Source organism: Mustelus asterias, chromosome 29 (assembly GCF_964213995.1).
Source record: "Mustelus asterias chromosome 29, sMusAst1.hap1.1, whole genome shotgun sequence".
Taxonomy (NCBI): domain Eukaryota; kingdom Metazoa; phylum Chordata; class Chondrichthyes; order Carcharhiniformes; family Triakidae; genus Mustelus; species Mustelus asterias.
The window spans coordinates 20673846-20687321 of record NC_135829.1 but is presented as its reverse complement, the minus strand read 5'-3'; the positions used below and the strand labels follow the sequence as shown (position 1 = coordinate 20687321).

The 13476-nt window shown below is 45.9% G+C and overlaps 1 protein-coding gene across 2 annotated transcripts in view; it reads right to left on the bottom strand.

The window, feature by feature from the left end:
- The window catches only part of znf592 (zinc finger protein 592), a 154569-nt gene that overhangs the window by 15064 nt on the left and 126029 nt on the right, over positions 1 to 13476 (bottom strand). For both annotated transcript variants that reach the window (XR_013495692.1, XM_078200174.1), the window contains exon 8: positions 4710 to 4822. Coding sequence is in view for 1 of the 2 variants with exons in the window: in XM_078200174.1 (XP_078056300.1) it covers positions 4710 to 4822 (113 nt within the window). In the remaining variant the exon portion in view is untranslated. The remainder of the gene's footprint in view (positions 1 to 4709; positions 4823 to 13476) is intronic.

Genomic DNA, 13476 nt, shown 5'->3' with positions numbered 1-13476 from the left:
TCTAATTAACCCACAGTGTCTGAGTCTATTTCACTTGATCAGTTCAATATGATTCTGCTCACCGTGTGCACACCAGCACGGGAGATCGCGTTATGTTTAGAGTCCTGTGTACACATGTATTTGATGTCCACAAACCTCCCGTTGTTGTTGCAACATGGGGAAAGTGCCATCAGTTACAATGGGGAATTCCGGTTGTAAATAATCCTGACGGCAGTACTTACAGGGTATGGCCACCTGATGGCGCAGTGCTGCTATATCCAATAAAGCCCCAGTGTCTCCTCTGACACACCCAGGTTGACACCATGCAGGTATGTTGAGTCAAGAAAGCAGTCAGCTCGGTTCCACCCACGCAGAAATCTCGCTGATGTGAGTTGTTCTGCCTTATAGATTTGGGTTAAGGTGCTGCACGTGGCTGTGGAACGATACGCTCCAGGCACTGCCCCAAGGAAAGGTGGTGAGAAGGGAAGAGAAGAGCAGCACCCTTTCAATTCTCAGGTGGCCTTGCATAGTTCTCAGTGATGATTCAGCCACATTATATCTCTTTCAGATATTTGAGGTCGTTATAGATTCACTTCTTGGAACCGAGTTGCTACAGGATTTGGCGTTGTGACAGAATGTAAGCAGATTTTTATCAGCGTCAGTCTCTGACTCTGGTGTCAATCTCTTCACATATTATGATGGGGTTGGTTAGCTCAGTTGGTTGGCGGCTGGCGATGTGATGACCCAGTGATATTATCGCTAGACTATTAATCCAGAAACTCTAGGTACCCGGGTTCGAATCCCGCCACGGCAGCTGGTGGAATTTGAATTCAATAAAAAATAGCTGGAATTAAAAGTCTACTGATGACCATGAACCGATTGTCGATTGTAGGAAAAACCCATCTGGTTCACTAATATCCAGTAAGAAGTTTAACAACACCAGGTTAAAGTCCAACAGGTTTATTTGGTAGCAAAAGCCACACAAGCTTTCGGAGCTCCAAGCCCCTTCTTCAGATGAGTGGGAATTCTGTTCACAAACAGGGCACATGTTTATATGCCCTGTTTGTGAACAGAATTCCCACTCACCTGAAGAAGGGGCTTGGAGCTCCGAAAGCTTGTGTGGCTTTTGCTACCAAATAAACCTGTTGGACTTTAACCTGGTGTTGTTAAACTTCTTACTGTGTTTACCCCAGTCCAACGCCGGCATCTCCACATCATCACTAATATCCTTCAGGGAAGGAAATCTGCCGTCCTTACCCAGTCTGGCCTACATGTTACTCCACAGCCACAGCAATGTGGTTGACTCTCAACTGCCGTCTGAACAAGGGCAACTAGGGATGGGCAATAAAATGCTGGCCAACCAGTGATGCCCATGTGCCATTAATGAATAAAAAAGAAATTACTCGAGGTGTAGAGGTTTATCAGGTCTCCTTCCTGTACACTGTAACCTTCTCCTCCCGCCCATCCCTCTCCTCCCGCCCACCCCTCTCCTCCAGCCCCCCCTCTCCTCCCGACCCCCCTCTCCTCCCACACCCCCCTCTCCTCCCACCCCCCTCTCCTCCGGCCCCCCCTCTCCTCACGCCCCCCCTCCTCCCGCCCCCTCTCCTCCTGCACCCCCCCTCCTTCCGCTCCCCCTCCCACCCCCCCTCTTCTCCCGCCCCCCCCTCCTCCCGCCCCCTCTCCTCCTGCGCCCCCCTCCTTCCGCCCCCCCTCCCGCCCCCCCCTCCTCCTGCCCCCCTCTCCTCCCGCCCCCCCCTCTCCTCCCAACCCCCCCCTCTCCTCCCAACCCCCCCTCTCCTCCCGCTCCTCCCAACCCCCCCTCTCCTCCCGCCCCCCCCTCTCCTCCCGACCCCCCTCCTCTCCTCCCGACTCCCATCCTTCTACCTTTCAATTTGATCCCTCTCAAATTAAACCCGAGTGATGATTTTTCTGCCCGTATTTGTGCAGGAGTATTTTGATAACTCAAATGCTGCCTTCTGGACATTTCTTTTCCATTTAATTACGTTTTATTTACCAAAGATTTTCTTCCCATCATGTCCAATTACATTGTCCCACTACCTTCATAACAGGATTCAACATTGGGGATATTTCACAAGAACACAAGGAATAGAAGCAGGAGTCGACCATTCAGCCCTTCAAGCCTGTCCCATCATTCAGTGGGATCATGGCTGCTCTATGTCGGCCTCAGCTCCTTTTCTGGGCCATTTCCCCATCGCCCTCTATTCCTTGATCGATCAATTATTTATCCACCTCCACTTTAAATACTCCTAACGATCCAGCCTCCGCTACACTTTTGGGGGGAGAATTCCAGATATTCATCACCCTCTGCGAGAAGAAATTTCTCTGCAGCTCAGTTTTAAATGACCAGCTCTTTATCTTGTAGCGACGTCCCCTTGTTTGAGACTCTCCCATTGGTGAAAACACTGATTGTGTTTCTGATATTCGATAAATCAGATTACTTGATTCTGTGCCTATTGTTGGGGCAAATGATAGTTTGTTCTTTGTTAAGTGATTCTCTGTAATGTTTGCCCTGTTCTACCTGCAGTTTTGATAATGAAAGCACTTAGTGCTTTTAGCAAGTGCTGGTTGTTAAGTGTGAGGCACCTGTCATCCATGTGACAGTGACGGGAGTGTTTGTGAGGGTGAGGGGCGGAAAGGGGGAGTAGTGGAGAGCGGGGGTGGTTGGGGGTGGAAGGGGGGGTAGTGGCAGGAGAGCGGGGAGTTGGAGGGGGGGCAGAAGGGGGGGTAGTGGCAGGAGAGCGGGGGGGGGGTGGGGTAGTGGCAGGGGGGGAGGGGATGTGCAGAAGAGAAATTCCTTGAGCAAAATGCAACTAAGAAGGTGACGGAACAGAGTGGGGATTCCCACAGCTGCTGTGGAGTGCGTTTGGTTCTCCCTCCCTTCTCAGTTGCGGGGCTGATTAACTCTTTATGTTGCAGAGACACTGGAGAAGATGGTCGGAGGGTTTTCTAGTCTCCTGACACCTGCTCCCGAACTGTTTGACCGGCAGAGGGGAGAAAGCACGACTGCTTAAAGCCTCTGCCCAGATCTGTCTCAATTCCTGCTGCTTTTGAAACTCACTTTCAGAGGCTTGCTGCCTCCTTTTCATTATTAAATACTGATTGTTTATCGAATAATCATGCTTTAATTTTTTGAGAAAATTATACAACACAGGAGGAGTCCATTTCGCCCATTGTGCCAGTCCTGGCTCTTTGAAGGAGAGATCCAATTAGACTCACTCCCCCCTGTTCTTTGCCAGCATTTCTTTTCCTGTTCAAGTATTTCTCCAATTCCCTTTTCGAAAGTTCCTGTTGAATCTGTCTCCAGCGCCCTTTCAGGCAGCACCTTCCAGATCACAACTCACTGCGTTCTGCACGTTCTCCCCGTGTCTGCGTGGGTTTCATCCGGGTGCTCCGGTTTCCTCCCACAGTCCAAAAGACGTGATGGTTAGATGGATTGGCCATGCTAAATTCTCCCTCAGTGTACCCGAGCAGACGCCAGAGTGTGGCGACAAGGGGATTTTCACAGTAACTTCATTGGGGCGGCATGGTGGCGCAGTTAGCGCTGCTGCCTCACAGCGCCAGGGACCTGGGTTCAATTCCAGCCTCGGGTCACTGTCTGCGTGGAGTTTGTACATTCTCCGTGTCTGCGTGGGTTTCCTCCTGGTGCTCCAGTTTCCACCCACAGTCCAAAGATGTGCAGGTTAGGTGGATTGGCCATGCTAAATTGACCCTAGTGTCAGGGGGATTAGCAGGGTAAATATGTGGGGTTACGGGAATAGGGCCTGGGTGGGATTGTTGTCGGTGCAGACTCGATGGGCCAAATGGCCTCCTTCTGCACTGTAGGGATTCTATGAAAACACAGACTCCTCTCTATGAAAACTCAGTCACTTCATTTCTTACACAGCGAGTCAGGCGGAGATGGGGGGAGTTGATGTGCTATTTGCTTGCCTAATATCATTATCCACCACCCAAACATCCTTGTGTCCGTCAAATCTTCTGCTTGGCTTTGAATATGATGATAATTTAAGGGCAAGTACAGTCTGCGGAATATTTAAAGTTTATTTATTAGTGTTACAAGTGAGGCTTACATTAACACTGCAATGAAGTTCCTGTGAAATTCCCCTAGTCGCCCACACTCTGGCGCTGAGTACACTGAGGGAGAATTTAGCAAGGCCAATCCCATGGCATTAATCAAAGGAGAGCAGGAATGTGTTATGGCCAACATTTCTTCTTCAACAATGAAACAATTGAGTTCTATCCTGCTACTTTTATGCACCTTTCTGAAGGGCAAGCTGGAATGGCTATTCCAAAAGTGATTCATTAGCTGTGAGGGGTTCTGAGGTTAATAAAGGATGTGATAGGTGCTATACAAATGCCAGTTCTTTCTTTAACCCAGTAAGAAGTCTCACAACACCAGGTTCAGGTCCAACAGGTTTATTTGGTGATGATCAGATGATGAAGGAACAGCGCTCTGAAAGCTCGTGATACCAAATAAACCTGTTGGACATTAACCTTGTGTTGTGAGACTTCTTACTGTGCCCACCCCAGTCCAACGCCGGCATCTCCACATCATTTCTTTAACACAGCAACAGGATTAAAGGCAATTAAACAGCACAACAGCACGCAATTAGAAATATTTAGCAATCTAATGTGACGTGAGCATTAATTTCATATAGATCAGGCAACTTGAGCACATTCATGTGACAATGGGGGTCTGGTGCGGTGCTTACCAACAGGTATAAGTTCTCTTGACACCGTCGTGGTTGACTCGGATATGTTTCCGTAGGCTGTGCGAGGCGTTGAAAGATCGATCACACTGGCGGCATGGATACCTCTTCATTGACTGTTGAGAGTGAGTGAGAGAGAGAGAGAGAGAACTGAATGATTATGTCTTCAACGGGAAGTGCGGAAGAGTTGGTATAAATCTTACTTTGGTTTCGTATAAAGAAATAAAACACTTTGGCTGTGCGAAAGGACGACTTCTTATATCCCCTTCTCATTTCAGAGACTTGATGCCTCTATTGTTATGCTGACAAATTCCAATCACTTTCCTTTCACCGACGATCTCTGCACTGAGGGGGACGAAAGTAGAAAAACTGGTTCCCACTTCTGCCCAGAGGGATCTGCAGGTGTAAAGCTCCGTCCCATCACCAATGGTGAGGATTGCTGCCACCCAGGTGTGCCCCCACACAGGTTCCAAACTCACTTCATTCCTTTATGTAGAATTACACAGAATGTACAGCACAGGAGAGGCCACTCAGCCCAACAGAAATATCAACAAGATGGTGCCAAAGCGAGGCGACTTCTTGAGAGCTGTGCCCAGCATACCCTCTAATTCTATCTTTTACTTTCATTCCATGCTTCTAAAACTGTATTCTAATTCTTTTACCCCTAGCTATGACTCCAACACTACATTCTGCACCCTCTCCTTTCCATCTCTATGTACAGCATGCTTTGTCTGTATAGCATGCAAGAAACAATATTTTTTTACTGTATACTTACACATGTATATTTGGTAGCAAAATCCACGAGCTTTCGGAGCGCTGCTCCTTCATCAGGTGAGTGGGAGTTCTGTTCACAAACAGGGCATATAAAGACACAAACTCAATTTACAAAATAATGGTTGGAATGCGAGTCTTTACAGGTAATCAAGTTTTAAAGGTACAGACAATGTGAGTGGAGAGAGGGTTAAGCACAGGTTAAAGAGATGTGTATTGTCTCCAGACAGGACACATCTCTTTAACCTGTGCTTAACGCGCTCTCCACTCACATTGTCTGTACCTTTAAGACTTGATTACCTGTAAAGATTCACATTCCAACCATTATTTTGTAAATTGAGTTTGTGTCTTTATGTGCCCTGTTTGTGAACAGAACTCCCAATTACCTGACGAAGGAGCAGCGCTCCGAAAGCTAGTGGCTTGTGCTACGAAATAAACCTGTTGGACTTTAACCTGGTGTTGTGAGACTTCTTGCTGTGTTTATCCCAGTCCAACGCCGGCATCTCCACATCATACTTATACATGTGACAATAATACAAGGCCGCACGGTGGCACAGTGGGTTAGCACCGCTGACTCACAGCTCCAGGGACCTGGGTTCGATTCCCGGCTTGGGTCACTGTCTGTGTGGAGTTTGCACATTCTCCGTGTTTGTGTGGGTTTCCTCCGGATGCTCCGGTTTCCTCCCACAGTCCAAAGATTTGCGGGTTAGGTAGATTGGCCAATGCTAAATTGCCCCATAGTGGCCCGGGATGTGCAGCTTAGAGGGATTAGCGGGGTAAATGAGTGGGGTTGTGGGGATAGTGCCTGGGTGGGATTGTTGTCGATGCAGATTCGATGGGCCGAATGTAGGGATTCAATGTTTCTATGATGACAAATCAAATTAAAAATAAAGCACAAGAAACAGTACTTTTCACTGTATACTAATATAGGCGACAATAATAAATCAAATCAGAACATGCCGGCAGAATCTTTCAACCCTTTTTCCTTCATACACTTATCTAGATTTACTCCCAATTTCACCTACATTATTCATCTCTGGGGAGGCGATGGCCAGTGGTATTAGCGCTAGACTAATAATCCAGAAACTCAGCTAATGTTCTGGGGACTCGGGTTCGAATCCCGCCACAGCAGATGGTGGAATTTGAATGCAATAAAAAAAATCTGGAATTAAGAATCTACTGATGACCATGAAACCATTGTCGATTGTTGGAAAAACCCATCTGGTTCACTAATGTCCTTTAGGGAAGGAAATCTGCCGTCCTTACCCGGTCTGGCCTACATGTGACTCCAGAGCTATTATCTCCTATTGATGCTTGGAAAGGGCGCAGGGAGATTTACCAGAATGGTACCAAGGATTCCTCTGCTCCTGCTTACCATCCAGTATATGAATGTTGGAGGAAGTTAGGAGAAATGTTCTTTATGAAGAGGATTTTAGGACCAAGAGAGTGGTCAAAGTAGGGAGGATTACATCTTTGAAGAAAAATGGATGAATATAGAATCCCTACAGTGCAGGAGGAGGCCAACCATAATCCCACCCAGGCCCTATTCCCATAGCACCACACATTTACACTGCTAATCCCCTGACACTAGGGTCAATTTGGCATGGCCAATCAACCTAACCCGCACATCTTTGGACTGTGGGAGGAAACCGGAGTACCCGGAGGAAACCCACGCAGACACGGGGAGAACGTGCAGACTCCACACAGACAGTGACCCAAGCCAGGAATTGAACCCGGGTCCCTGGCGCTGTGAGGCACATTAAAATTAAATGACAAAACAAGTGATCATTCAGGTGCTAACCATTGTGCCACCGTGCTGCCACATCTGACACAGAGGAAGAGACGGGACAGTAGGATAGTTTATAGGTATCGTTTGCAAAGACACAATAGGCTAATTAATCGCCATCCTTGCTTTAAACTTATGACTGTGAAGTTCCCTGGCACTGAGCTGTCCACTGACACAAGGCTGCCAACTTCCATGAAGTGCCCAAGATAGACCATTTTGGGCTCCCAGTGTCGATAGGTCTGTATGTCAGTGTAGATCACTAATAAAGAAGTGGGGACGAAAAGGAAGGATAAAATTGGCAAATAGAGGTATGTGAAAACACTACAGGAGTTACTGTAGGAATAACTCTGATTAAATATCAGTTTATCTCCAGACTCTATTTATGATTTATGAAACAAATGAAACTTAATAATTATGCACGAAATTAAAGCTCTTTCAACTTGAGCTGAAAACAAGGATGAATTGTTTCCAGGGCAACCGTTGGAAGAGTACCTTGTGTTGGTTGGATTGGTACAATTAAATCGAGCTGAATGCATGACAAAAAGAAAATCCAACATTAATCCGTTCAGAATAAACACATTAAAATTAAACGACAAAACAAGTGATCATTCAGGTCGATAATTTATCATTTGCATACGGGATCGCTCGCTTTGCAAAGGCACGACGTTCTGCTGATGGATTTGCATGGTAATGAGGCCTTGAGTAAAAGTCAAGAGCAGGCAAAGTTTTCATCTCTCTCTGGGGAATTCTGAAGGGGCTGACACCATGGAGTAACACAAAAGCTGCCCGTTCAAATAATCCTCTTCAGCAAAAGGAAGCTCACTGTGCAACTTAACTGTTTCACAGTCCCAACAAATACACCAGCGCTCCTCAAGGCAACAGGAACATCTATATTACCTACATTAGAAAAATGAGCAGTGCGTCCGTCACAACTAGCCCTTAATTTATCAAACTGTCTGATTGAACTGGTCCAGAGGAGTTTCTGGAGGAGGATACTGGTGACTCCAAATACCCACTGACAAAAAAAGCAAGAAGCTGGACAAGAAAGTGAAGCAGAGTTAGGATGCGCTTTATGAATATTTGAGGTTTCTCAGGTACACGCTGGAATTTTACCGCCCCGCCCGCCACGGGAATCGGAGCGAGCGAGGGGCGGACAATGGGAAGGTCCGCTGACCTCAGGCGGGATTTTATGGTTTCAGGACAAGCAAGGCAGTAAAATCCCACCCACATACTCCTGTCTTTAACTCTAATGGATATAACTTGTGTGTGCACGAATGTTAAAACATCTTGGCAACGCCTGTTCAGGTTTTGACAGGTTACCTTCACATTCAACATTTTCTCTTGAATGGAATATATGCGTGTATGTGTGTATGCATGTGTGTCTGTTTGCGTCTGTGTGTTTGTGTGTGTCTGTTTGCGTCTGTGTGTTTGTGTGTGTCTGTGCGTGTGTCTGTCTGTGTGTGTCTGTGTGTGTCTGTGTGTGTTTCTGTGCGTGTGTCTGTCCGTGTGTGAGTGTCTGTGTGTTTCTGTCTGTGTGTGTCTGTCTGTCTGTGTGTGTCTGTCTGTGTGTGTGTGCCAATGTGTCACACAGACACATGCACAATTGATGGGCTATTCAACCACAAGATGCGTCACAGCAAGGCCTGATCATGATCTCAGCTGATATCCACAAACATGGTAGCAATAAAAATCAGCAGATAGTAACTGGGAATCCCAGAATATTTACCACTGTAGCCAGTCATAGCTCCACCACCATCTCAGGTGAGACCAGCTAACTGGGGCTTTTTGATTCTGTGTAATTCAGCTACCCACTGGACAACAGTAGTCACTTCACTGGGGGTTTGCAAAAGATATTTATAAGTTCCTCTCTGGCTTTGTTCTTTAAATTTTATAAACAGTACCTGAATTTCATCAAGTCGACGTATTATTTATAATAGACATTATTGTACCAGCACAGGGAAAATTCTAATTCATCGCCACAGTGTCAGTGGCAGTAACAACACCAACAACTTAGTAAGCAAAACAAAGGATTAAGCAAGTAGTTCAGTAGCTGAGTTACACAAATATATCAACTTATCTGTACGACATATTTCATTCAGGTGAGTGCCACAAGTAAATAAACATACCCATCAGTGTACATCATTAAGGCAGCAATCAAAGGCTTTGGCAATGTACATTATAGGCTTAAGACTTTGAAACCAATAGATCTCGTTGTTTCTATGTAAACTTGTTTATGGTGTTACGTAGAAGAGATGGACGCAGGTCTTTCAATCCTAAAAAACAGGTACTTGAAATGGGACCACCTTGGAATATGGAGATAAAGCATTTGACACATTCTAGTCAGGTACTGAGCTTGCCTTCTCACCCTTGTAGTTTAAAGTTTATTTATTAGTGTCGCAAGTAGACTTACATTAACACTGCAATGAAGTTATTGTGAAAATCCCCTAGTCGCCACACTCCGGCGCCTGTTCGGGTGCATAAGAATATAAGAACTAGGAGCAGGAGTAGGCCATCTGGCCCCTCGAGCCTGCTCCGCCATTCAATAAGATCATGGCTGATCTTTTTGTGGACTCAGCTCCACTTACCCGCCCACTCACCATAACCCTTAATTCCTTTACTGTTCAAAAACTTATTTATCCTTGCCTTAAAAACATTCAATGAGGTAGCCTCAACTGCTTCACTGGGCAGGGAATTCCACAGATTCACAACTCTTTGTGTGAAGAAGTTCCTCCTCAACACTGAGGGAGAATTTAGCACGGCCAATGCACCTAACCAGTACATCTTTCGGACTGAGGGAGGAAACCGGAGCACCCGGAGGAAACCCATGCAGACACAGGGAGAACGTGCAGACTCGGCACAGACAGTGACTCGAGGCCGGAATTGAACCCAGGTCTCAGGCGCTGTGAGGCAGCAGTGCTAACCACTGTGCCACCGTGCCGCCCACAGGCCCATTCACTGTAGGGCAATTCCTGTAAATTCTATCTCCCATTTTAAATGATTCCATGTTTGGACGTTACTTTCCTTCAAAGTTCCATCATTCTCCCCTCCTCCTGCCGTCTTTCATCTTGCCTTGCTGCGATATGCATCTCTGTAGCTGTCAATGCAATTGGAGGGTCTGCTTCATGTCAAACTGATCTTTGAGGGATAGAATTGGTCTCAATGACTTCGCTCTCATACACTTCCCACACATACTTACTCTCCTTTGTGAGGAAGTGTCGGCTCTCGAATCACCGCCTCCCGCAGCAGAGTTCAGTGAAGTTAACAATCTAATTTGTAATCCCTTGACTCTGTGGCGTCATACTCCTGTGCCAATGCACACCGGGGCATTAATTTTATCAGACTGGGATAAGCAGAATCACAGGTCTCAGGAGGGAAAGGACAGCTGTGTGTTATCCAGTCTCTTCAAAGCAAGATCTGAAGGCTAGGGTTTGTCAGGTGATCGCCATTGACTGGTTACAGATCATGTACTTCCTGGTCAGCACTTAGAGTAAACATAACAAAACCTTCCCTCATGCAAATCTCCTATTGAGGTTCAGCAACAAAAACAATTTGCTACACTCACATAAAAGGATGTTTCAGAAGGTGACAGTATTGGCAATTGAAAGTTTAAAGTTTATTTATTAGTGTCACAAGTAGGCTTACATTAACACTGCAATGAAGTTACTGTGAAAATCCCCTAGTCGCCACACTCCGGCGCCTGTTCGGGTACACTGAGGGAGAATTTAGCATGCACCTAACCAGCACGTCTTTCAGAGGAAACCGGAGCACCCGGAGGAAACCCACTCAGACCCGGGGAGAACGTGCAGACTCCACACAGCCAGTGACCTGAGCCAGGAATCGAATCCAGGTTCCTGGCACTGTGAAGCAGCAGTGGCTAACCACTGTGCCGCCTAGGAGCTGGAGAATAAAGGGAGTCTAAGGAAATAGGGTACCTTTTTTTACTGCATGCGTCTTTATTGAATTAATTATCAATAGTTTGTAAAAAATTGTAGCCCCTGGAATGAAAATATTGAAACGCTTGTAATGTTCTCATTACTGATCTGAAGCACCTCAGAGTGCACCTTAATCTCTGGAGAAATTGTAAATATCATTGCACTTTATCATAATAACAATTTGAAACGTTTTGTAAGGCGTCCTTCAGATTTTATATGGTATACTTTGCAAAAAAACAAATTTGTTTCTCCAAAGAAAAAACGTTTCTTGGCCTTTTAGCTAAGACCAAGTACCAGAACAAGGTCAGGTGCAATGCCTTTTCATGTCAGCTTACATCTTGTTGGTCTCTTTTAGAACCATAGAAACCATAGAATTCCAACAGTACAGGAGGAGGCCATGTGGCTCATCGAGTCTGCACCAACGGTATGCTTTGTCTGGATAGCACGCACAAAACAATACTTTTCACTGTATCCCAATACATGTGACAGTAATAAGTCAAATCAACTCTTCGAAAGAGTTACCCCAGGCCCATCATCCGCCCTATCCCCGTAAATCCGAGCTTCTTTTTTACCATGGCTAATCCACCCAACCTGCACATCTTCGGACTGTGGGAGGAAACTGGAGCACCCGGTGGAAATCCACGCAGACATGGGGAGAACGTGCAGACTCCGCACAGACAGGTCGGAATTGAACCCAGGTCCCTGGCGCTGTGAGGCAACAGTGTTAACCACTGTGCCTTCTTGTGGAGACCATAAACTGGATTCAATTTGAATTGGTTTTTGGTGCAAGGAGATAGATTCGGGCTTGCCCGGCCCACTCCGACATTGGCTTTGTAACTTCAAGAACGGGGTAAAAATTAAAAGAAAAATCCATTTTCCTGAAGGATAAAGTCTCCGAATGGAAAGCTGACAGCGACAGAATAGATGAACTATTAGGATGTAGAAGGATGAGAATGGTACATTTGGACGAAACCTTTAGTCTGAAATCATGGTAACCTATAAATGCACTGAAGGAAACTGAAGCTTTATCTTTCATTGTAAAATGCTGCTTGAATTTAAAATGCTATATGTAGCAGGTTGAATGGGGAACAGTGGAACAGAAAAAGGCCATTTAGCCCCTCCAGCCTGGTTGATCTGTATCTCAAATCTGTCGACCTGCAACCTTGCCTAATGAAACTATCATTTTCAGTTTTGAAATCTTCAAGCGACTTGGCCTCATTGTTTTTTTGTGGGAGAGAGTTCTAGATTTCCGCTCTCTTTGTGTGAAGAAGTTCTTCCTGACATCAGCTGGCTCGAGGTTGAAGATTGTGCCCCCTTGTTCTGGACTCATTCCCCCACCCACCCAGAAAGAAAATAGTTTCCCTCTATCTACCCTATCAAATCCTTGTAATCATTTTAAACAATTCAAATAAATCACACCTAACCGTCTAAATTCAAGGCAACCCAAGCTTAATGTATGCAGTCTATTTTCATTAGCCCAGTATCAGTCAAAATGACAGAATTTCTCCATACTATTGATTACTCATGGTATGATATGCTGGCCTTCATAGCGAGAGGATTTGAGTATAGGAATAGGGATGTTTTACTGCAACTGTATAGAGCGTTGGTGAGGCCACACCTGGAGTATTGTGGACAGTTTTGGTGTCCTTATCCGAGGAAGTATGTCCTTGCTATAGAGGGAGTACAGCGAAGGTTTACCAGGCTGATTCCTGGGATGGCAGGTCTGTCATATGAGGAGAGACTAAGTCGGTTGGGATTGTATTTACTGGAGTTTAGAAGAGTGAGAGGGGATCTCATAGAAACTTATAAAATTCTAACGGGGTTAGACAGGGTAGATTCAGAAAGCATGTTTCCAATTGTGGGGGAGTCCAGAACTAGGGGTCACAGTTTGAGGATCATAGAATCATAGAATCCCTACAGTGCAGAAGGAGGCCATTCGGCCCATCAAACCTGCACCAACAACAATCCCACCCAGGCCCTATCCCTGTAACCCCACGTATTTACCCTGCTAATCCCCCTGACACTTAGGGACAATTTAGCATAACCAATCAACCTAACACGCACGTCTTTGGATAAGGGGTAAACCTTTTAGAACTGAGGCGAGGAGAAATTTCTTCACCCAGAGGGTGGTGAATGTGTGGAATTCACTACCACAGAATGTAGTTGAGGCCAAAACGTTGTGTGATTTCAAAATAAATTAGATATAGCTCTTGGGGCTAAAGGGATCAAGGGATATGGGTGGGAAGGGGATCAGGATATTGAATTCGATGATCAGCCACGA